The sequence below is a fragment of the Xiphophorus hellerii genome, chromosome 6, assembly GCF_003331165.1.
Source record: "Xiphophorus hellerii strain 12219 chromosome 6, Xiphophorus_hellerii-4.1, whole genome shotgun sequence".
Lineage (NCBI taxonomy): Eukaryota > Metazoa > Chordata > Actinopteri > Cyprinodontiformes > Poeciliidae > Xiphophorus > Xiphophorus hellerii.
Genome location: NC_045677.1, coordinates 23,731,681 through 23,757,713, shown reverse-complemented (window position 1 = coordinate 23,757,713; position 26,033 = coordinate 23,731,681). Strand labels below are relative to the sequence as shown.

Genomic DNA, 26,033 nt, shown 5'->3' with positions numbered 1-26,033 from the left:
TTATAAATCAATAACTCAAATGAGTGTTTTTTTGTTATATTCTCTTAGAACTCCATGTAAAAATGTTTGTTCTCTTTGTTAAAGGTAAACTGTGGTACTAATTGTTTTGAGGCGGATCCAGTCCCTGTTGTGGCGCACAGGTGCCCTCCTGATCCACAGCTTTTCCCACTGCGCCTGCGTCGCACAACACGCTGACACACAAACAGAGGAGCTATTGTTGGCCGAGGACTGGGCAGCAGTCCGCAGGTTCGGTCAGGATTTATCTTACCTGTTGAAATTTCGTGTGAGTTATTTTCAACTTTAAAGAGAAAAAAAAATAAAGAGAAGAAGTCAGGTGAGGATTGGGAAAACAAACGTTGGCGGAAGGGAGAGGAAGAAGGACACTGAGGAGGAAGTAAATAAGGACGAACCCGACCGTTGGGCTCTGAACTCAACAGGTCAGCCTCATCTTCGGTGTCTTTCAAACGGGGCGGCTCGAAGCGACGACAGAAACATGCCGTACGGACCGTGGAAGAAGAAAAACAAGGCGACGAAGGAGCACTTAGTCGAAAACGAGGAGTTGAGCGGCGGACACGCAGGTGCTGGGAGCCCGGGTAAATCCGCCGTGAACGGAGCGGGGCTCCCGCCTCCACCTGCCAGCTTGCGGCCCAAGCTGGTGTTCCACACGCAGCTAGCGCACGGCAGCCCCACCGGGAGGATCGAGGGATTCACCAACGTCAAGGAGCTCTACGGCAAGATAGCAGAGGCGTTCAATATCAGTCCTCCTGATGTAAGTAATAATAATAACTACTACTAATAAAAAACACACAAACTCACCTGTAGTACGAGGTGGGCAGAGTGCCTATAACTGTATGGAAGTAAGACTTCAGCTTATTTTTCAACTACTGTAAAAGTAAAAAGTAGTCGTGCAAGAAATTACTCAAGTTAGAGTAAACAAGTATTTGGTAAAAGGTCTACTCAAGTACTGAGTAGAACTGATGAAATTATCAATAATTTAATATTTAAAAATTACATACAGACCACCTAAAATATTAAGTTAAGTGGAAATTTAGGTATTTTAAGGACGAAAATGACATTAATAGATGCAAATAACAAAATCAGGCAAAACATTTTTTTTCCAAATCAGTTTCCTTCAATAAAAAACATATGAAACTTTAACAGAAACGGTAGGCGTGTGTCTGTGTCTGGTAGATTTTTGGTTAAACCGTGTTTGTTTTTCATTCAATGGGTAGAGATTTCAGAAATTTTACTCAAGTAACAGTAGAAATGCTTCATAATGAAAGTCCTCAAGTAAAAATAAAAAGTACAACGTAGTAAAAATACTCCTGAAAGTACTTCCCCCGAACCCTGGGAAAAAATTACTCTAGTAAATGTCACTGCATACATATGCTGTTATATTAATTATTTACCTCCATCATACACCGAAGCAGTATTTTTTTAAACTTGTGATGCACCAATTCAATAATCACTGATCAATACAAGATCAATACGAGATAGAAAAGGGAAAAAAAATAATATCCGCCATTATTTATTGAATAAGCATTGATTGAAGCTGTTACTGGTCAATAACTATTTTTGTTTTCTTTGTGGTCTGACCAGCTGCTAAAACAATGGCTGATTTAAACTCTTACAGATTTATTTATGCATCTATTAAATGTGTCAAACCTTGAAAACTCATACGTTTTCAGCTTTCCTGCGTGTTTTTTCATTAAGTTTTTTGAATTTTTGATACTTAAATTGGGAGAATCTTGGAATCATTTCATTTCTGTTGATACTGCCTCGATCTAGAAACCTACAGCATTTTCTAGCTCATGGTAAATGTTGGTTACATAAATCTTGCTACATTGATTAGATTTTAAATAATTATCCTCAATATATTTATTATTTTTGAAACTCTAATTTAGATTCTGTTGCTACTTGATTTAAAAAAAAATAACTCCCTCAACATCTTGTTACCTTTTCACAAAGGATTTTACACCTGACATACAAATCTGCCCAAAAGTTATTAGCATGTTGTTTCACTCTTACTAGCTTTACTATTATACCAGTGGATTAAGCATTGCCTCCATCCCATTTACCCATTTACATGTTTCAACACCAGTCAGTTGGACAATGATCAAAATCTGCTTCGTTCCGTTGATTTACTTTGAAAATCCAATTTCTATTCCTCTGAAATAATTGAAATTGAAAACTCCCTCTGCTTTTAGTCTGGAAATACTAGATGTTCTTTCCTGAACATCTAGTTAAATTATGTAAATTATTACACAAAAAAATTAATTAGTGGTAATCTTCTGCTACTCTTGTTTTTTGTTGTTGAGAAAGACTTTGCAGCACAATTTTTTTCGTTTATGGGAAATATTTGCTCCATCTACTTATATGATTAAAACAGAAGGAAGGAAAATTAGTTTGGATGTGTTGAAAGCCTTAAAAATAAATCAAAATCAGCAAGTCATACCTTAAATAAGAAAAATGTAACTGGTATTGCAGGAGGTTGGTAATTTAATCCCAACCTTTTTCTACTTTATACATGTGTACTCATTATTTTTATGTCTGCTTATTTTCCTGGTTGTTGAGTAATTCTGATTTAACATGTCTAAATAGGTATACTCTTAACTTTCTGAAGATTTTACTTTACTTCCTCTTTCCTTTGATTGTAGTTCTCATTCCGATTTGGAAATCAAGGCATTGGATGTCTGTTGATTACATTTTATTCAGACATTTGTTTCTTTTTGTTATATTATTCCTTTTATTTTGAGCTGAAATTTGTATTTTTTGTCATAAAAGATATCTCAGTAGGCTGAAATGAGCTGACTCTATAGATTTTGTGGTGGTGACATTTTAAGCACCTACCTGGAGATGTGTACCTGAGTGTTTTTTTTTTGGTAGTTTACACAGAGTGCTTCTTTGTATTTTATTTGAGTAATTTTAGTCCTGATTGTATTTAAAACGGATAAACATTACTTACTTATCTTCTGATTGATATATTCTATCTAAATGTGAATATTGAATTCCTAGTCGGTTGTGATTTTTATGTTTCTCTCTGATATAGTTGTGATTTGTTAAATGCACATTTTAGTTGGTACTGCCTACATTTAGTTTTTGTTCATCTATGTAGGAATGCTTGTGTTGTTTTAGTGGTAAGGAGTAAAATGTTTGTGTAGGTATTGGTAAAAATGCTAAACTTTTACTGTGACATTGCAGGAAGCAATGAAAGAATGCAGTTTAATATGTAGCTCTTCTCAGAAATGGATCCTGTGCTGGACATTAAGTCAGCTTTGTGTCATGTCTCCAAAGACACGCCTTGTCAGCTCTTTCTGGCCTGCCTCACCTTTTACACCTGAAGTACTGAGAGTGATCTTTGTCCCTTCTCCGTATGCCGTCACCGGATACCTTCCAAACTAAACATGTCTATATTTAGTTGTGGTTATCATGTTTATTCAGCATCAGATTCCAATAGGAGGAAAAAAGCTGTTCATGGAGGTCCTGGAAACAAAAGGAGGTTCTGTGTCTTTCCTTTGAGGTTGAACTATCTAAGCTCTTCTTTTGAAAAGGGAGCATGAGTGGTATGTTTTGTTATGTCAAATATCTGAACAGGAAACCATGAAGATCTGAGTCGCATTGGTTTACAGTGAATCACACAACCTGGCTAGTGATGCATCCTTTTTTTAAAGTCATCGACTGTTTAAATGTATCTCTAATGAGTCCCAACTCTTTTTCTTTTTTGTTGTTTTATCTGAATGGGACAGCGGCGGTTTTTCTATGGCTGTTTGTTCCACTGAGTCTATTTGTCACGCTCATTAGGCTTTTCCTGTCTGAACTAGTTTTACTGAAGCTGCCTCAGTTTGTTCTTCTCACAGTGACAAAAGACTTTTGAACAAGTTGTATTGGAAGACTAGAGGAAATGATGAATGAAGGAAGAGTTTGAAACGTTTACTCACCTTTTTAATGTGAATATAGGGTGGAAAACCATTGTCTTCACAGCTGAGTATTCACTTTAAGTCTTATTTTGTAGATTTTCTCACAGCAACTAAAAGTTACTTGGAGAAAATTCTTCAAATCAATCAGATTGTGAGACAGATGTTTTGATAGACTTTGGTTATGTTCACAAAGCAGGAAAATGGGACCAAAATCCACTTTTTTGCTATCTTTATTCAACTTTTTCATAGCATTCAGAACAACCCAATTCCAATTTTTTAATTTTTTTCACCCATCAAAGATCTGATTTAATATGTAATGCCAAATCAGATACGTATCCGATTGATTTTAAAGTATCTGCAGTCTGTACAGTCATGTTGCATTTTATCCAATTTTTATGTCATTTTATGCCACTGGATTAAATATTGCCTCCTTCACAGCCATTTATATTAACTGTTTCAACACCAATCAGTTGGACAATGATCAAAATCTGCTTTGTTTCCATTGATTTGCTTTGAAAATCCAAATTTTATTCCTCTTAAATGCATCAAAAGTGAAAACTCCCTCTGCTTTTAGTTTGCAAATATATCAGCTGACAGCTTGCTCTTTGCTGAACTTCTAGTTTAGTTAAAGTCATATAAATGCTTATACATAAAGATATTTAATTGGCGTTAATCTCGTGCTACTTTTGTTTTCTGTTGTTTGAAGTAGCAGCATCTTTTTGTTTATGGGAAATATTTGCTCCATCTAATTATATGATTAAAACAGCTTTAAAGAAAATTAGTTTGGATGTGTTATAAGCCTTCAAATCAGAAGATCACGCCTTAAAGAAATAAAAGATTTGCAACATGTCTTAATTCTGCAGCAGAAGAAGCCAAATGTATTAAAACTAGTTGTAAACAATGGCTGGAAATTATAATTATGATCTATGAAAGAAGTTACTGAAGTGCAGCTCATCAGAATCAGACCACTCTTGGCTCTGACTTCACCTCCAAACTGACTTTTCCACAGAAGTTGCAGTCAATGCGTCATAAAAAGCCATTACTATTATTTGTTCTTTCTTTTTATTAACGTCCTTCATGTTGTTATGATCTTGTGACGATACTGTTGGCTCCCAATATCAATAAACCTTAAAATTAATCCATTAACGACTCCATCCATTATTATTTCTGCAAACAATTTGCTGCTGTGTGATGACAACAACTTGGGATCATAAATTGTTCACTCAGAAGTTTAAATGCAGTCGTGTTTGGTTAGTATTAATATGAACGACAAAAAAACATTGGATTTCATCAAAAAATCTGAAGTTAGCATCAAGACCTGCAGCGTGAACATAGCCTTAGTTCTGGGCTCTTTCTATGTCTTGTCAGTTTTCTTCACACAATCATTTTCATGTTGATTTGGATGTTTTTAAAAAATGAAATCCTGCTTCATCTTCATCTGTTTTCTAGCAGATACTGAAGTTTAAGGCTGTAAAAATAACTGGCACTGTGCATCCTGGTCTTTCTGTAACTTCAGATTATTCATGGAAAACTTACCATATACACAGATTTCTTTTCAGTATCAAAGATATTCAAAATAAAAGGCAGCTTGGGAAGCCGATTAGGCACAATGCTAATCACAATGCGATTGGCTGGCGCTTGCAAAGCAACCAATCAAGGCGCAACATTCATTTTCTTTGCTGCTGATTGGCTGTAACCCCAAGACTGGAGAAAACGCAGAGCACTGTGGATGTTGGTTTCTGTGGTAATGCAAAAAAGGATTTTAATGCATATTGAGATATATTTGATGTTACAACCATTAAGATAAACGGTTATAAATGTTTTTATGTTGTCTTTCAATATAAAAACATACCATTTACCCAAAGCTGTTCTTTAGGTACCAGTGGTCCAATGTATTTTAATCCGTTAATAACATCTTCTATTAAACTCTACATCCATTTGAAGAAAATAACCCCAGAGCATTATACAGCCACTACCGTGTTTCACTCTAGGTAAGGTTTTCACTTCCTGAAGTTGTTTTTAAGCCAAAAATAACTTCTTAAGTTGTGAATAAATAAATAAAGTTGGGCTTCATCGGATATTAACACATTGTCCCACGAGGTTTTGGAAGATTTAAAAAGTTCTCGGTAGTTCAGTGTTTTGGAGAATATATGAGATTATTGTAGCGTGAACACAACCAGTACTCTGCATACAGTTCTGAAGCTTTTTCAGTGTTTCTGACTGTTTCTTTGCATTTTATTTGAGCAGTGTTCATCTAGTCTTTTAGTTTATATTTACTGTGGAACCTTTTTTCTATCCTCATCCTGACCGATGCCTTTAAACAATGTAATTCTTTTGATTTGTTGTAACCTCTCAGCAGTCTCTTAGAGGTGGAACTGTTATGTAGATTCACTAGAAGTCATGGTAGGTATGAATTTATAAAGAGTGAATGCTGAAACTGAATCAAATGAGATTTTAAGTATAAAGTTGTGCATTTTATTGCTCTTTATTTATTTTTGAGTTGATTTTTGCAGCATATTTATGAAATTAGCACAGGGAAGAAGAAAAAACCCCATTTTTATCACTTTTCATTTACACCCGTGATGCTTATTTTTCGTCCTTTACTATCTTATTGCAGCTGTAAACTGGGTGTTTTATAAATCCTATCAGAGACTAGAAGAACGTTTACATTTACAGGAATCAGTGGTGATTGTTTTTCCATTTTGGCACACAGAGAAAATAATTTCCTGCTAAAGTAATGCCATAATACTTGCCCAGTGGTCAGGAGAGTAAAAATAACAGCTCAAATCTCAGCATGCCATCAGTATTATTAGTTAATTATGTCAGGCAGCTATTTAACTATTAAACTCATACAGTAGTAGGAGACACAGATATCCATGTTTGAGAAATCTAAACCTGTAAAATTAAATAACTTTTTTTTTTTTTACAAAATGACTTATATTACTGATTTGAATTATTTCAGCTCTTTTCCCTTTGGCAGCACACCCTGTAACTTTTTTTTCTACAAATGTAAACTTTTAAAAACCTGAGACAAACTCGGAAAGATCTGATAGTGCTTGTTGTTAGACTGCACAGATTTTAGCACAGGAAGTCTCCTGTGTCCGGCTCAGTGGGGCCTGCCTGAAATCTAACCAGATAACTCGTCACATTTTCGTCCCAGTGGACCCAGACAACCAGCTCTGTCCACCGGGCCTCCTCCCTTCACAAACACCACCAACATTCAGCATATCTGTGATGGAACTGGACTTTATTATCGCTGGACAGAAGATAAAATCATCTTAAAGCTAGGTTTTTTCCAAACTGAAGTTCAGTTTTTCAAGAACAAAGCTATAAATGTAGTGTATTATTATTTGACTAATAAAAATCAACAAATTTTTCCTAGGGGTGCACTGATTTATCGGCCAGCCGGTTTATCTGTGCCGATTTCCTTAATTTTGGGAGATCGGAGAACCGGCCCATTTTTGCATGTGAAGCCGATCTTATCCTCTGATGTTATCAACCTCGGCAAAGGTCTAAAAATCAACCACTGTACTTTTCTTTTCTCCCGTGAGAGAGGTTTGACTGACAAACCGGCCGACCAGGTCATGTCTGCACATTTACACTTAACAATAGTCACCCCAATGTTGCCAATTCAGCAACTTTCTTGATATATTGAGCAACATTTCAGACAAAAAAAATAGTATCTGCCAAAATCGGAATCGGTAAGTTAGACTTTTTAAAACATCGGTAATCTACGATCGGCCAGAAAACTGCAATCGGTGCATCCCTAATTTTTTCCTTAATTGAATGTTCACTGGTTTTTCCCAATTTGTAGAGCAGCTAAGAGAACTGGGCCTCTCTGTAATGTCACATTTCTAGCCCAAAAATACAAGAAACACTGATTTATAATTAACTGGTTAATTAAACATCATGAAGATGGATTAAAAATGTTAATCCAGGTTTCAAACCTGTTGACACTAATTGTGGCAGTAGCGATTTGGTTTTAATGAAAAGAAGATTTCTTGTTCTCTTAATTATTCTTATTAAACTATGAAAAATATCTGATGCACATTTTCAGATGCCATCTCTTAGAAAATGCATGTTGACCTCTGTTAGCCAAATGGTGTACAATGATTATGAACAAAGATCCACAAAAAGAGCTAACATGCTAGAGCTATGCTAGCATGCTGTGACTATAAGTGGAGTTTTCTCAACCACATTCAGTCAGCTGGGATTGATTTTAACTAGGCATTAAAATGTTAATTAAAAATACAATTTAAAGCTTCAGCTATTGAAATTTTATGCACAGCTGTCAAATTCAGTCTGCACTCAAAACTAAATGAAAAGACGGTTTCACAATGAGCATCAATCATTATGACTGTGACATCTGTTTTTATCCACTGGGTTTGGACTAACAGGAAACCTGGGCAGTATTACCAATAATACATTTTAGTGAGCAATGAATTAAGTATAAATCAACCTGGTAATGGAAAATTAAACAACAAATAAATCAGTCAATTAAGATATGTTGTGCTATTTTTACATGTAGAGTGCTGTAATGTAAATAAAGAGAAAAGTTTTTTAATTTGGGGTGATTTTGTTTAAAAAAAACATTGGTTGCTTGTTCCAATAGTTTCACGAATCAGTTGTAAAATTAAAATTAATGCATTTAATTTTCCATTTGGTGTTGAGATTTCCACGGTATGAGAACCTTGAGTAAAAATCTCACAGTATTTACGTTAAAAAATATAATAAAATGTATGTAACTTTGGTTCCTAACTTGTCCTCTGTAACATTTTGTGACCAAAATCTGACTGGTAAACTTTTATTCAATTCTTCTTTTAAGACAGCAGGTCAGACTGCAGCGGTTCTATCAACACACAGCAAGAGTCGTAATTATTTTCTGACAAACTGGTTGTTTGGCAGCAACTAACAACAGCATCTCATTGTTTTCTTTATCTGCAACTTATTTGTTGTTATTGTATCTTAATAATAATACATTATTAAATGAGTAATAATTTATTAAATAATACATTATGTATTAAATAATAAATGCAATAATTATTTATTAAAATAGTGCATAATTTGTTATTTTAATGACTAAATATATAAACTCAATTTGTAATACATTTATTATTATAAGTTTATTAATTTCTAATAAATTTGAATATATAATTTATGTATAAGTTATTTACTATGTAACTTATAAAATATATAAATGTAATGAGTAAAATTTATTTTAATCATTAGATTTCACTAAGTAAAATGTAACCGAAGTTAAATTTTAGATTAACATATTTGCATGTGCATACTTGTTTATTTATCACATTTATTTATGTGTTCTGTTAGGATTTATAGCAACAAGGTTTCTTATTAAAACCCGCAAACGGATTCAAAAGCGGTCAAATGCACTTTTATATGTGAAACAGTCTGACGTTTCTACAGTTTTGGGTCGCAGAATAAGCTGTTTTTATGAGGCTCAGTGGCTCAGTTCAAGGTCTGCGTTTTAACGGCCGGACAGCGGGAGAATTTCAGGTGTGGCTCTTGGACTTTGCCTCCTGTCCACCTGGTTACCTGAAAGCACGCATGAATTTATTTGCCTGTCATTTGAATTTCTGGGCTGTGGTTGCTGGAAAGAGCCGTGCTTGCAACTAGTTTCTGTTTTGCAGATTTCAGATTGTTGTGCGTGCGCAAGCCCGGCCAGACGTTCCTTAACTGGGGGCTTGTGGGGGATTAGGTTGAACAATCCCATCTGGGCGTCTGCCTGTTTTTTTTTTGGGGGGGGGTTGCTTTAACAAACCCCCTGAAGTGTAAATAAACAAGAAGTTAATTTAGGTTAAACTCAAATTACCCATTTTTTATTGCCAGCATATTTATAACAACAAGATGTTTAATCATTATCCAAAAAGTTGTACTCAAGTAAGAATAGCACTAGTACTTTATTAAAGTAAAAGTAACAAGCAGCCATCCAAGAAATTACTCAAGTAAGGGTAAAAAAGTATTTGGTAAAATGTCTACTCCAATACTGAGTAACTGATCAAATTATCAGTCATTTAATGTTTAAACATTACAGAATCAAATGGACCAAAATATAAATATAAGTGGAAATTTATGATTTTTAAGAACCAAAATGACAATAATTTATGTAAGTAACAAAAAAATAACAAAATCAGGCAAAATAAACATTTTTCCCAATCAGTTTCTTTCAATTAAAAACTTATGAAACTTTAACAAAAACTGCAGGTGTGTGTCTGTCTGGCAAATTTTTGGTTAAAACATGTTTGTTTTTCATTCAGTGGGTAAAAAAAATCAGAAATTTTACTCAGCTAAGAGTAAAAATACTTCATAGCAAAATTACTCAAGTAAAAGTAAAAAGTACAGCGTAGTAAAAATACTCCTAAAAGTGTTTTCAAAAAAGTTACTTGAGTAAATGTAACTAGTTACTCCCCTGCTGTGTGGATATTTTGTTACTAATATACTTACTGATTACTTTTCTCTTCTGAACATTTGAGTTTTACTATGGATATATTTGAGGTATTAGTTGATGGATCTAAAACAAAATCAAATTGTATTTTAACTGATTGTGTAAAAGCTAAACATAAGATTCATATGAAGCTGTCAATGGTAGAAATGTAAAACAATGTCATCAAACAGAATTTATTGGGAAATTAAGGTTCCACCGCAGCATCAAGAATAAAGTTTCACACAAATTTGTTTTTAAAAACAAATTAATAGTGATAATACTGTATAAGGTTTGTCATGAGGAAATACAAGTTATCTAACTTTCCATCTTGCATAGATAAGCTGTTATGTCAGTGTTTTATTAACCTGCGTATTGGTTTTGTTCTTATCAGTTGTTACTTAACATATTTGAACATTTGACCATAGGACAACTGAACATTAAAAAAATCTGAATCCGACTTATTTATTTTTTATTTTTCATTAAATCAATAAGGACTTAAAAAGAAAAAGAAACATGTTCTGTCTATACCAACATTAACCAGGAGCATTTACTTTTCTGAACTCGATAAATATCTTGTAAATGTCAGATATATATGCTGAGGTACGTAAATTTAGATAATCTTGTATTTAGGAGGGCACAGTTTGCAGTTTTCTGGCTGATCAACAATATTTAAAAAGCCTGATTTGCCAATTCTTATTTTGGCCGATACTCATTTTTATTTATTTACTCATTTTTTTTGTCTTAAAGTTGCTAAATATAGCAAGAAAGTTGCTAAGTTGACAGAGTGGTGTGTCAGTCGACCCTCGCTCATTGCAGAGCAAAAGGGAACAGCTGCTGATTTCTCAGACCTTCATGGAGCCAGATGAGATCGGTGGATAAGATTCACCGATCTGAAACTTAAGTAATCAGTGCACCCTTACTTGTATTTACTTCGTTTTCTGTTGGATTCAAAACTACTTCTTCCATAAAAATAAACTTAAAATCTTTTGAAATAAAAATTGGAATTGGTCAAAATCTAAATTGGCTTGTAAAACCTGAAGATGAACTGGAAATTGGTTTAGGCCAAGAAAAGCCTGATTGGTGCATTTCTATATTCTAATACAGGGAACATGAAAAAGTGTGTTAAAGGCCGACTGGAGTCTGGCGTAATTGATGTAGGTCATTGTTTAGGCGGAACAGGTTTGGAAAGTAGCACATGGTTTTGATTGCTCTCTACATGGGAAGCAGATTCAGCTGAAGCAAACAATCTGAAACAGAAAGTCAGTGTTGTCACCTCCTGGGCGTGGCGATGTGAGAATAGGGCTCAACCTCAGGTAAACAGAGAAATTAATCATCTCTGGTCTTTTGGTTCAAGGAAATATTTTCACTTTTAAATCAATAATTCATCAGGAAGCAGAAGTAAATATTACATTTTGCTTTCTTCTTTATTTATGTTTCTTTTCTGGTTGTTCTGGTCTGATTTTATTCTGTTATCTTCATATCAGAGATGCATTGTTATAGCTGCCACCATCTTTCAGGACATATTTCTGCAAGTACTGGCAAAAGTCAGTAGAGTAGCCAACAATTTTCCAAGTGAAAGTAGTACTATTTCAACATATTTTTATTAAAGTAAAAGTAAAAAAAAGCCGTCCAAGAAGTCACTCAAGTATTTGGTAAAAAGTTCATTCAAATGCTGAGTAACTGATCAAATTATCAATCATTTAATATTTACAAATTATACCATCAGATAGACCAAACATGTAACATATAAAATGTTGACAATAACTCGTACAAACAGCAAAAAATAACAAAATCAGTTCAAAATAAAATGTTTCCAGTTCAGTTTCTTTCAACAAAAAACATATGAAGCTTTAATAAAAACTGCAGGTGTGTTTCTCAGTCTAGTGAATTTCTGGTTAAAACATTTTTGTTTTTCATTCATTGGGTAGAAAATCCAGAAATTTTACTCAAGTAAGAGTAAAAATATTTCATAATAAAGTTACTGAAGTAAAAGTAAAGAGAACAGCGCAGCAAAAAATACTCTTCAAAGTAAATGTAACTAACTACTACTCAACAGTATGTTTTTAAAAAATAAATGAGAGAGGATTGATAAAATGAGTAACTTTTTACTTATTCTGGATTTGTTTGTTGGACATTCTTTGTTATTTTTAAATCACTTTTTATTATAAAAATATGTGTGTACTGCTTGTTTTTTCATCTTGATAAATGGTATATCTTATTCTTGTTTAGTTAACTTAATAAACTGACTGATTTATAGTTTCAGTTAATCAGAAACAGGATTTTAGCCCAGATCAGGGAACCACCTTTAGGAAACTCATTGTCGTACCTGTTCGTCTGTGTCACATCCGCAGTTTGGCAAATGATTGCCCAGTCTTACATGCTGACAAACATTTTTTCTGGGTGAAAACGTACAGCTCACATCAGCATTTCCTGTTAACTATTAAAACTACCAGACTCAGTAACAGTACATCAGTATTTTATACTGAATATCTTCAATAAAACTAGTAAACACACTTTGTTTCTGGAAGGTTAGACCCACTAATCATGGAGATGAATGTTTGTATTTGAGTTGTTTTTCAGGGCAGTATACTATGCATAAAGGTATTTATACTCTATCCAGATTTAGGTTGCAATATTTTAGATTTTTTCAATGAGTTTCTTCTGACTGGAAGTAATATTAACTCGCCTGCATATTAAAAGTTAAAATGTCCAGGTCAGAAATTACAGGAATGATTTTATTGCTGTTATAGCAGTACAGATTTCTCCTTTTGTTATCAAATATTAATAAAAAAGTAATGAATAGATCAGACCTACACTGTATTGATGGTAAGTCAGGCAGAAAGGGTTGCAAATGCATCGTTTATTACAAATGATCAAGAATCCAATAAAGAAATGCAGTTTTTGTTTTTGCATTTTAGGCAATAAAATGTTTTCTTATTTGAAAAAATTATTTTTTTGCATTTTCTTATACATTTCTAATATTGAATAAAATAAACTTGTGCTTAAATGAAAAATATTAAACAATTTTATCCGATTACTTGATTAATTGCCAGAATAATTGATAGAATATTATATATTATAAAATGGTATTTTACACAGCCTAATATTAATATTTAAATAGACAAACAATGATTGATTAAGTTTAGCTGCAGCACAATATGACTGCACTACTGGTATAAAACTAGCATTTGAAACTTTTCTGTCAAGATTATTATTTTTACATAACAGAAGAAAGGTCAAGTCTTAGCAGCAGGACGATCTTTAATAGACCGGTAACTGCAACGCTCAAAACACTTAGCAGCTGCTTAAGCTCAACTTGTGGGTGTTTTTGCTACAGTATCACCTTTTGTTTCCAAAATCTATAAAATGACAAGCAGCAAATTGAGAACTGTTCATCTTTAACAGTTCAGCTTAAAATATTGGTTTGGCAGAGCAGTTAAAGATATTGCAAAATCAAATATTTGGTTTGTAGTGGTGTGATTAAATCATAAACTCCAGAACCTATGTCATGTTTCTGCTGTCCGCCTCTTGTTCCTGTTTTGTCTCATTTAAGGAGGTAGATGAACAGGAGTTGTTGGTGCGTAAGAAACAGGTTTCTTGAGATTGAAGTCAACATGGTTTAAGTGCAGAGTAAATTTCAGAGGGAGGTGCGTCGTTCGTCTCGTCTTACCTGTCTTCACAGGAAGGAAAAGTGATCCCTGAGTGTGTGTGGGTGGAGACTTAAAGGAGAGAGTCGCTTTGATTGCAACATTACTGCTTGAAAAACGTCCAATTTTTTATTTATTTTTTTACCTACATTAAGAAAAAATATCTTTTATTAAAGCTTAAGTTCAGGGATTCAACTCACTCTTTGGAGAAATGTGACCTTCAGTTATTTAATCTGTAAAGTGTATTTTAAATTAATATGGAACCCAGATTTAGATTGTCATTTTCTTTCTTTTCTCATAAGAAGATATGAAAATAAATTAAATGTGAAGTTAATCTGTTTCTATGTGTGTCTTACAACTGATATCACCGTCATAGCAATTTTCGACCACAACAACTGTCTTCGTAGCTTTTTAACAATAATATTGCCATTGGAAAGCTTTATAATATTGTGAAGGCCTTGCTGAAACTAGTAAAACAGGGAGAACCTGCAGGTGATTTGCCTTTGTTGACTTAGGTAAATGATTGCGTTATCATTTGCCTAAATGTGTCAGCATATTTTTTGTTTGCTTCCTCCACTGCTTTAATTCACTTTTTATTGTACATACAGGAGAGAAGCTGTGTGCATGTGTGGTTTGTTTACATTTAGGCCCTTAAAATACAATTTTATTGGCTAAAATGCAATAACATAGCATTGCTTTAGTGTATGTTGACCAGGTGAAGCTAAATAATGCTTCCGAGTTCTGCATAGAACATATTTAGAAACACAAATGCAAAATGTAAATCTTCTTTATATAGTTTTGACTTAATTACTGCTCTTAATATGTTGTTCTTTTAGCAAATGGCATTTTTAAAAGTCTGTATACTTCAGTTAATGAGGAATCGATTACTAATTTAGTTGAGAATTATTTTTTAAAAAATTGATTAAATCCGATTAATCGTTTTAGCCCTTACTTTCCTGTGTGGTTTGTTTATCATTTGTTTAAACCTACCTTAAATTTGAATTGATATAAAATGGAAGGAAATAGTTGAGTAGGGATGAAGCTAATGATTATTTTAGTAATCGATTATTATACCAATTACTTTTTTTACATTTCTGCATTTATATAAATCCATCCATCAGCAGTTGCATCAGGGTCATATTTAAACATATTTCAGTTTGTTGTTTTTTCTTTTTGCATGTGTTCAGTACCGGGGTTACATGCTGAACAGATTGCAACGAATCTCCCTCTGATTTGCCCTTCTGCCATGCGGTTCTCAGGGTGTTTGCGCCGTGCCACAGGTCGTGGGAGGTGCAGTAGCTGTTCTTGTGAGTCAAGTGTTGGAGCAGAGGCTTTCTCTGCAACGTGTGACATGAAGCGGCCGAGCAGGACCGTAGAGAAGGAGTTTAATGCAGCTTTGGTAGCCGAGCGTAGGCGTCTCTTTGGTAATACCCTGGCCTAAGTGGAGACAAATTGGCGGAATGAGGCTTCTACATCCTCCCCTTTTTATATCACTCCCTTTTTTAGTTTCTCTCTCTCAGCAGTGGCCTCCCTCTGTTTTTAATCCTATTCTTTATAGTCTGGTAGCCCAAGGCAACGGACAAGGCCATGCTAGCTAATGTGTGCATGAGCAACGCCTGTTGGTACACAAGCAACGCAGGCCTTGCTGTCAAGGCTCGATTGGAGCACACTGTTTGTTCATTCTACCATGAAATCAGAAAATAACTCTTAATTTGTGTGTGTTTCCCTCAGAAATCAGCTCTTTAGTAAATCCAGTTTGGCTCAGATTTTCCCATAGTTGGTTGAAAAAGCCACAAAACATCTAGAACTTGATTCTGCAGATGAGTTAGCTCAGGATAAATGATTTACAACGCTTTCCTCCTGGGGTTTCAGTGTCTGTGTTTGAATTTTCTGTATCGTGTTTGCACTGATCAGATTTCTCTCGTCTCACCACCTTGAGAGGATATTTCAGTTACAAAGGTGTGAAGCCAGATTTTCACATTCCTCGCACAGAAGGGAAGGATGTTTCCCCCCCTTGGCGATGGTGTTGGAGGATTGTAGACCACATAATAACTTTGACATAATATGACAAATAACAAATGACATAATAACTTTGCAGTAATAAAAGCACAATCCTCTTTTTGGTTGAGATATTGGTTAAATCATCACCAACCTACACCTTGCATCTTCACAGATCCTGTTCTGTACCCTCAACACCCACAAGATTGATATGGAGAAGCTGCTGGGGGGGCAGATCGGTCTGGAGGATTTCATCTTTGCCCACATTAAGGGGATCAAAAAGGAGGTGGAAGTGTACAAGTCTGAAGACGCCCTGGGCCTCACCATAACCGACAATGGAGCAGGCTATGCCTTTATAAAGGTAAGAAGAAAACCTTTTTGTGGCTAAACGAGACACTGGAGACATGTGAAAGCACCAACTGTGATTGTGCAGATTGTGTTCACCAACCCATTTTTGCATCCCTATTTATTATCCTGTTAGACAAGTCATTATGCTGGTACCTTTATGTTAATCATTATATTATTGATTCCAGACAATGACTGATAAGCTATCACAATCTAATATCAAATAGGGTTTTTATAGTAACATAAGAAACAGGCTGCATATTTGACATTTTTAAAATGGTAAAATAAGAAGAAATGACATGAATGTATTTTTTTCTGATGGCTTTAAACTTAATTCGACTTTGATATTAAGAAGCTTCTTCCTGCCTGTCCTAAAACAAACATAAAACAGCAGAATCTCTGTACATTACAGTGTACTTTTAAGTATTTTAGACAACAGTGTCTTCATCCGGTCCTCTCTATTCTGATATGACCTGACTGTGTTTCTCAAAAATGTAATTATGAAACAGTTAAAATCTAAAACTCAAGCTCTTATCTGATTTAGTAATACAGTCCTGATATCTCTGGTCTCGACCAACTTGTTTCTTTCTTCTGGTAGCTTTTCAAACCTTTATGTGTTGTGAGTCATAATGCATTGTGATGTGTCACCTTGTGTAATGGTTTTATCCGTGGGATCAATCTGCTCACATGCGACATCATGTGCTGCTGCTGCTGCACTGCAGCTCCACAGTCTGATGCATTGACAGGGACGATTATGAGAAATATGAATAACTTGTTCTATGGATATAATCTAACAAGACTGTCTGTATTTTTACAATATCTGTTTATTAAATTGCAGAAAAAAACTATTTTGTTTATAGGTTTTATTTAGGGAAATGTTTGAATTTGTATAGAAAATGATATAACAGTGCGCAGTTTGCAACCTGATGACAAAAACAATATGCTGTGCTTTCTTTATTAATATGAAGGTAATATGCTTTATTACCTTCATATTTAAAACATTGCTTAATATTTTAACTTTATGCATGAAGTTATGAGGATTGCACATTTAATATCTAACATCTTTCTGTGACATTTGTAGAAACTTTCAGCCTTTGCCTAAACCCGCTTATCTTTGCAGGATCTCTAGGAGTCTTTTCATTCGTTCATTCCTTCTTTCTTTTGTTTGTCGTTTGTCCTTTTGCATTTTTTTAGTTCTTCATTTCTTCTGTTTGTTCCTTTTTTCTTTTCTTCAGTTTCTACATTCTTCCTTGTGTCTCTTTTTTCATTTTTTTCGTCCTTTTGATTCTTCATCCTGTTTCATTCTTTTGTCCTTTCTTTATTTTGTTTCATTCTTTCTTTACTTTCTTATGTTCTTTTTTCCTTTATTTCTTTTTCATTCTTCTTTTTTATGTGTTCCATAAGTACTTTCTTTCCTTCTTTCTTTCCTCCTTCTGTCATATCTTATTTTTTTCTTTCGTCCATTTTAGCCCTTTCGTTTTTCTTCATTTTGGCTTTTCTGTCGTTCTTTTTTTCTTTTATTTGTACTTTTTGTTTTCTTTTGTTCTTTTGTTTGTTTTTACTTTTGTCCTTTCTTTCATTCCTCCTTTCTTTTGGTTTTTTCTTTCTTTTACTTCCTTTCCTTTCTTCATGTTTGTTCTTTCTTTTATTCCTTTGTCTTTTGTCCATTTTTCTTTTGTTCTTTGACCTTTTGTTTGTTCTTCCTGTCACATTTTTCTTGTTCCTATTTTAATCCTTTCTTTTTCATCCTTTTTTTCTTTTGAGGCTTAGAACCACTGAACAATCCTTTTTCATACAAAACTTTGCATTCTGCTTCAAAGTTTGTCTTCTTTTAATTTTAGATATATTTAAGAGCCAAACCCTCATTTCTTTGCTGATTCATCTCTCTCCTCTGCGGCTGGACCGGCAGGTCATCATTTGTTAGTAAAAGCAGCATTCCTCCAGCCTCTAATTTATTTCCGTATTATCTATTCCTCTAAAAACCGAACATGACCCCAAATTCCTCACTTCAACCTTTCAGTTCATTAATCTCAGTTTTCCTGATAAGAGTGACATTTGACATGTCTAAGTCTACCTCTGCTTTCTGGACATTATAACTTCATGACTTGTGTATGAAAATCATCTAAACGCATCCAGTTGGAAAAAATGAAGGAATATTCAGATTCAGATGTTTAGATTCCCATTGGAAATCTTATATTAAAAACATACTTCTTTTTTTATTTTGTTGGTCAGCAGGTTTTAGTTTATTATGGGCCTGAATCTTGGAGATTCCTGGTTTGTTTCTGGACATCCTAACCAGTTTCATTTCTGTTGAGCTGAAAAGTTTGGGTCAAATGTTTGAAAGTTGGATTCATTTGGGTTTTTCAGTTGGATTCTGATCGCGAGAAAACAACATTTTTAATGGCTAGCTGGTGGTGTACACCGCTAGCTAAAAAATTTAGTTGCTAACACTAAAGCACTAATCATAAACATTAGTTCCACTAATGCTAAAGTGCTACACCAGCGTTGTATTAAGCTAAAGCGCTAACTTCAACCAGACATGTTGCAACACAGTACGTCGCCCTCACCAGGGTCAAAGTTGTTACTACACACCTACCTGTAAGGTTGCACTTCAGGAAGCGATTCTTTGTAACAAATCTTCCACTCATGTTTTTAGTTTTATAGTTGTTGAGTTTTGCTAACTCAGGACATCAGTAGATTTTAAACTGTTTATTGTATAAATATTACAACTTCTACAGAGATGCATTGTGGGTGCAGAATGTCGCTTGCTGCACTGGTGGAGAATGCACTGCAAAAATGAAAAATCTTACCTAGTCTAGTTTATAGTGCAAATATCTTGGTGCACTTGAAATAAGACAAAGCTAACTTATTTTTAAGCAAAATGTAAGAACTTGCTTTAAATCAATAATTTCTTAATATTGGTGAAAAGATACCAATTCCACTGGCAGATTATTGAACATGTAACAAGATATTTTTCCCATGTTGTAAGTGAAATAATCTGCCAGTGATACTAGCACTTTTTCATCAATACTAAGGAATTATTGACTCTAAACAAGTAAATAAATCTTGCTTAAAAGTTACTTGTCAGTTAGTTTTCTTATTTCAAGTTCACTAAGATATGTAAACTAGAAGCTAGACCAAAATACTTGGCAAGATTTAGTGTTTTTTTCAGTGTGAGGATAGGAAATGGAACTTCAAAATAAGAGCATCTAACTGAACAGTGGATGACCAAAACTTCAACATAGATGTTGAACTTTAGTTAACTGAAAGCTTGCAAAACAACTAAGTAAATTAGCACTTTAGAATTCATCAGGAAAATTAATTTAGGGGAAGCTAAGTGCGATAAACATTTTCAGAGTTAGTGAAAAAAGGCAAAAGCGCTTAATGAAAAATTAGCCAAGCTATTAACAGAAATGTATGCACCATTGGAAGATGATAATGTTACATTTGAACATGTTTGAGAATGTGTGGGGTGTTGTAAAAAACTGAGTCCATGCCAGAAAACAAGATTTTAAAGAGTTTCACTGTTTCTAGTAAAAACTATGATCTAATATCCAGCGAAATTTATGCTAGAAAGTTGAACAAAACTTTTCTCTGCAACTTCCTGTGAACATTTATCCAAATGTAGATGAGTATGTACATAGTTGAGCCTGTTTGCATTGTAGAAAAGCTAAAGTTAGACATTGTGAATTGTTTTTAGTGTCTTGTAGTCACATATGTTGCTAATCTGCCCTTCCTCTGCCTGCATGGCAGCGAATCCGAGAAGGCAGCGTCGCAGACGAGGTGAAGGTGATCTGCGTGGGCGACCACATAGAGTGCATCAACGGACGTAACATCGTCGGGACGCGGCACTACGAGGTCGCCCGCATGCTCAAAGACCTTCCCAGAAACACGACCTTCACCCTCAAACTGATCGAGCCCATGAAGGCTTTTGGTGAGTTCGAAACGGACATTTCCAAGATGCAAGATTCAATTTTCATTTTAAATGACCTTCTATTACTCTTTGAAGTTTTAAACACCATTTTCATAGGTTGGAACTACGTTATTGGTTATCTTGACGATTAATCAATTAATTGGATACAGAAAATTAAGCTTTTTTTCACATTAAAAGATGCAAAAATGATCCAATTCAATTAGTTTTTCAAAACAACAAAATATTATATTATATTGTTGCCTAAAATGCAAAATTAATTATTAATAATAAAAATTATAGAGGCCTTATTACCTCTCCTAATATGCAGTTTTTTCAGGAAATTGCCTATTTTTTGAGTTTGAGATTAATCGATTACTAAATTAGTTGACGATTATCTCAATAATCAATTAATCGTTTCAACCCTAATCCTTTTAGTTCTACTATAGATATGATCTGCTGATCGTTTCGGGTATTTATTGATTGATTGGACTGTTGTGATGTCACAGAATAATTGATTGATCATTTGAACGTTTGTTTAATTTCTCAAGTAAAATTGCTACTTTAGTGAGAAACACAATGATTATAAACTAAACAGCAAACACCACCTTGTGAAGCCGAATAGTTTTTATACTTATTATATAAAGGATTCCTTAAAAGTATGACAAGATTTTATCCTTGGAGTATAATATTTTAGAGGTAAATGCCAGATAATTTCTTTTTAGTCAGCAGAGTTCAATGTTGCTCAGCAGTTATAAATAAAAAGTGACCAGGTGTTTGGCATTTAATGACTCACATCTTAGTCACAGACTAAGAAAGAAGTTTACAGAAAACATTTTGTTTTTTCTTAACACTTTCCCACTTTGACAGAAATGCTCGAGCCCAGGTCAAAGGGCGGCAAGCCGGGCAACGACAATAAGATCGGCACGGGGAGGAGCACGCTGAGACTTCGCTCCAAAGGTCCAGCCACAGTGGAGGACGAGGTATTTCATCCTCATCTCTGTCTATTTTATCCTTATGTAACCATCACACAGTGATTAGATGATTCACTGCGATTTAAAAGGCTGCTCTGAATATTTATGTCTGAAGTTTCCTCAGTCGGTGGGTGACGGCTGAGCTCTGGTGTGAATGTCTCAATGAATTATTCCGCCTGTTCCACGGATTTGACGTTCTGATGTCGGATTGTGTTATGAAGTAGATGAATGATGCTTTCTAAACTGTGTGGTTTATATATCAAATAGATCAGTTGGTTAATAACTAGTTACATTTACTCAATTACTTTTACATGAGTAACTTTATAAAAAATTTAATTTTAGGAGATTTCTCAAACATTTTCCCATTTTGTCAACTAAAAACTTGTTTCTTTTGTGGGTTTTTTATATTAAAAAAAGTTAATGTCGCATTTGTATTAAGCCCCTTTTAATCTGATGCCTGATAATAAAGATTTGTCATTATTGGTGTAATTTAGTTTCAGACAGAGTTGGGTAGTAACTAGTTACATTTACATGAGTAACTATTTTTTTTTAAATGTACTTCTAGGAGTATTTTATTACACCGTGTTTTTTTACTTGTACTTGAGTAATTTTATTTTGAAGTATTGCTACTCATAAGTCTTATACGAGTAAGATTTTTGGATTTTCTTCCCACTGAATGATGTGACATGGTTTTAACCAAAATTCACCAGACACAGACACACGCCTGCAGTTTGGGTTAAAGTTTCATAAGTTTTTTATTGAAAGAAACTGATTTGGAAAAATTTTCTTTTGCCTGATTTTGTTATTTTTTGTCATTTATTGTCCTTTTTGTCCTTAGAATGTAAAGCAATTCCACTCAACTTTGTAATTTGGTCCATCTGATTATGTAATTTTTAAATATTAAATGACTGATAATTTGATCATTTACTCAGTACTTGAGTAGACTTTTTACCAAATACTTCTTTACTTTTATTTGAGTAAAAATATGTCAAAGTAAAACTACTGTAACTTGAGTATAAGTTTTGTCTCTACTCGCCTCTGAACTGGATGAAATGTTTGTAGAGACAGAAATAACCTTCATTGTTCCTTAGTGGGGGAATTCAGGTGTAACAGCAGCAAAATGATGGGCAAATTATTAAAACGGAAAATGTAAATAAGCGGCTGCTGGAAAAAATGTCTAAATAAATTAGAAAATAGTGATATTTCAGGAAATAAAAACTGTGATCTTTACTTCAGATTTGGATTTTTAGCTACTTCCATCCACTATGGTTTTTTAACAGTGTTTTATGGAAATCTTCACCAAAATATAAAATATAACAACAGCTCTGAAAGGGGATAATTTCTTGACTTGATAATTGCAGCACTGTTACTCTAGTGCAATTAATATCATGTTATATCTAGCTTTGTCTTTTAATGTTTTATAGCTATTCCTTTTGCTCTTTTGCATCCTGTTAAAATAAATTAATATTTTATTGAAGCAGCATAATCACACTCTGAAAATTAGAGGAAAATCCAGTCATTCAAATTTTAAATACATAGTGTGAAAAATATCCTATTATGAAAAAATAAATAACCTCGCTGCGTTTTTAGAGTTTATGATGCCATAAACTGGCAAATAAAAAACAAAAACTTTTTTTTCGTCGGAGATTAAGTTACTGCATTTAAAGACATTAATTTAAAAAATTTTTTACACATCTTTACCAGATGTCTTGCTCTTTTTAACATGGCATGTCTGAATAATATTCAGACATGCCAGATATTGACAATATCTTAAAAGTGACCCATTTCTATATGAAGAAAAATTAAAGAAAAACATTTAAATTATAGGTTGGAAATTAACCTTTTTTGTTTGTCATCTTCATAAATGGGAGCTGCGTGAGTGTATTCCTTTAAAAATAACACAGCTGAGACTTTCTACCCTGTTTTAGTGTTTTACTACTTCACTTGTGCCTTCAAGGAAACTGGACAAAAATATTCTAAACTGTTCTTGTTTTGCAGCCGACAGAATTTGATGAGAAAGCAATAAAGAAAGTAGACGACCTCCTGGAGAGCTACATGGGGATCAGAGACACCGAGCTTGGTACGAAAATGTTTTATTAGCTCATAAATTTAAAATTACTCCTCCTAAAGAAGTTATTCTCAGTATACCTGTTTAAAGCATTAAAAATGTGACTCATTTTTTTACTATTATTAATTCAATTCAAAAATACTTGATCAAAAAGAGAAATTAAATGTCAAAACTCATATCACACAAGCATCCTTAGAGTTGTGGTGAATGGTGATGGATCTCAGGTAGCAGTCAGTCTTGCAGCGAATCTGTAGAGGCCTATGACTGAAAACTGTTGCTGTACAACAATCTCATGAGCATCATACATGCTAACAGCTCAATATCTGGTGAGCAAAAACAACATTCAAATGTAACATGTCCAGAATTACAGCATGAATTGTTAACAAGCACAGCTAATCCACCTCATTGGCTTTTGCTGCTCCACTGCTCACCAGCCCCGTCAGTGGTGATCTTTGCCCACTTCAACCAGCGTGATAATAGTTTAGAGTTTTCAGTATAGTTTTATTTCGTTGTCTCTTTTTGTCTAATTCAGTTAGATTTAATTCGTTTTTAGAGTGCATTTTGTAGTTTTTATTGGTTAAATATTGTTTATTTTCAGTTTAGTGTTTGTTATAGTGGTAGTTTTAGTTTTTTCATGGTTAATTTTTAGGTGCAGAGTTCAAAGAAGTATTGTGATTATGTACTCGGCAGAAGATACCATTTTCAAAACATATTTTGTATTATTGCTGAACAACCAACTGACGAGTATTTTCTCCCAAGCTTTTGCAGATTATTGCAAAAAAAGAAAAAATCAATTTCACATCAGTTTGAAAGGCTAATAAATATATTCATAAACACGAAAATGAAGAATATATGTGTAATTCCAGTATCTTTTACTTAGTTTTATAAACGCATAATAAAGTTCAAGTTGTAGTTTTTCCCCACTATTTCAGTTAACTAAAACATTTTCTCAATTTCAGTTTTCGTTATTCTGTTTTAGTTAACTATGATAACCTTGGTTTGAACTTCCTGTAGGGCTGGACGATAAATCAATAGCAATATATCATAATAGACACATGAATAGTATCAATAGATAATATATCTGATTGAATATTCAGTATTTTCACTGAAATCTGATCCAGAACTGCACAGCATTCTGGGAGATGTAGGTAGAGGAAAGGCTTTAGCCGCTCAATCAAAAGGTTGGTGGGATCAACTGACTCGCTCGCTCTTTGGTTACCTAGCAACTCACTCATTCTGTGGTTACCTAGCAACAAGCTGTTGAGTAACAGCAGCAGTTTCAGGTTTCTGCTTAAAAATAAAAAAACAACTGGTTGGGAGTGAAAACTGGATAAAACGGGAAAGGTAGCCCTACCAGTTTGGCAGCATTTAAGATATTCAAAACCAAAAACTAATCAATAATTATGTCGACTAATATGAAACTCTTGTATCGTGATGCATTTTTCAACCATGTCGTCAACACATAGCTTCCTGACAAAAACACATTTTTTGATCCAGTTTTCTGAAGCATCTGTAAATTTAGTTTTTTTTTCCCGCCTCTCTCCAGCTGCTACGATGGTCGAAGTCGGCCGCGACAAGAAGAACCCCGACGAGTTCGCCATGGCTCTAGACGAGTCCCTCGGAGACTTCGCCTTTCCCGACGAGTTCGTCTTCGACGTGTGGGGAGCTATCGGAGACGCCAAGCAGGGAAGGATTTAAGTTTCTGCTGCATCCCTCAGACACACACATACACACACACACTCCTCTCCCACAAGCCGACTGGAGAAACAGGCAGACTGGCGTGTCAATAAAGAAATTTGCGTGTAAAGATACCTGGAGTCCAGTTTCTGACACCGGACCTGCCTCCAGTGTGCAGAACGTTGATTACCGAGTCCAGATGTTGCAGAGGTTTGTCACAGTGGTTATAAATTGCACCTTCACAAGCTTAAATCTCCTCTTTCATACTCTGAATCTATTTTTTAGTTGTGTATGTTTGGATATACAGATGTGTGGCACATCTTTTTATAATTTTTTCTTTTTTTATATACATATATATATATATATGAGAATGTTGCTGATTTTACAGCAGCATTGTGTAATTAGAATAATGCAGATTTTTAGCAATATTTCTCTCGTCAGGTAATTTTTTTGTCTTTCTGGTAGATTACTTGTGATAATTTCTCATCTGTTGTGTTGTTAGCCAAATTGATAGCAGACATTCCTCAGTAGCTGCGTTTCCATTACAAACGTGCAAAACTTTGTCGATATTTAGATAAAAATGCAATTTTGCAATTACAATGTTTCCATTAAATAAGAAACATAATAAAAAATCACGATTTTCACCCGACAAGTCATTAAAAACCATGCCGCTCCATCCTCCTCCTATCACTTCCTGTCATCTTCTTTGTCGACTCCACCAGTAGTAACATCCGGTTGTTGATCACATGGCTCATGTGATGCGGAAAAAGTGTTTCCAAAGCAACAACTAAATCCTAGCGCAAATGACAATGGAAACGCAGCTAGTTTCTTAGTCTAAAGGGCATATTTACATGTTTGTTCAATTTCTGTAAATTATTGTCAAATGAAATCAAAGGCGTGGCAACTGTGAAAACCTTTTCAGAGCCGTCTATAAATTTCCGTAGCCAGCTGTTTGCAACCATAAGGGATCACAGTTGTTGCATAAAAACAAATAAAATGTGACGTATTGTAATTTTTTTTTTGCCGTGTCTTTAATACACTAAACTCACAACGAC

The 26,033-nt window shown here is 34.3% G+C and overlaps 1 protein-coding gene across 1 annotated transcript; it reads left to right on the top strand.

Annotated features, from left to right (window-relative positions):
* Positions 1 to 170: 170 nt before the first annotated feature.
* Positions 171 to 25,990, top strand: gipc2 (GIPC PDZ domain containing family, member 2). Its single transcript, XM_032564980.1, has 6 exons — positions 171 to 769; positions 16,180 to 16,365; positions 20,103 to 20,283; positions 21,130 to 21,242; positions 23,232 to 23,313; positions 24,848 to 25,990. Exons 1-6 carry the CDS (start codon positions 494 to 496, stop codon positions 24,997 to 24,999), a joined length of 990 nt encoding a protein of 329 aa, XP_032420871.1. The 5' UTR covers positions 171 to 493; the 3' UTR covers positions 25,000 to 25,990.
* The last annotated feature ends 43 nt before the right edge of the window (positions 25,991 to 26,033 follow it).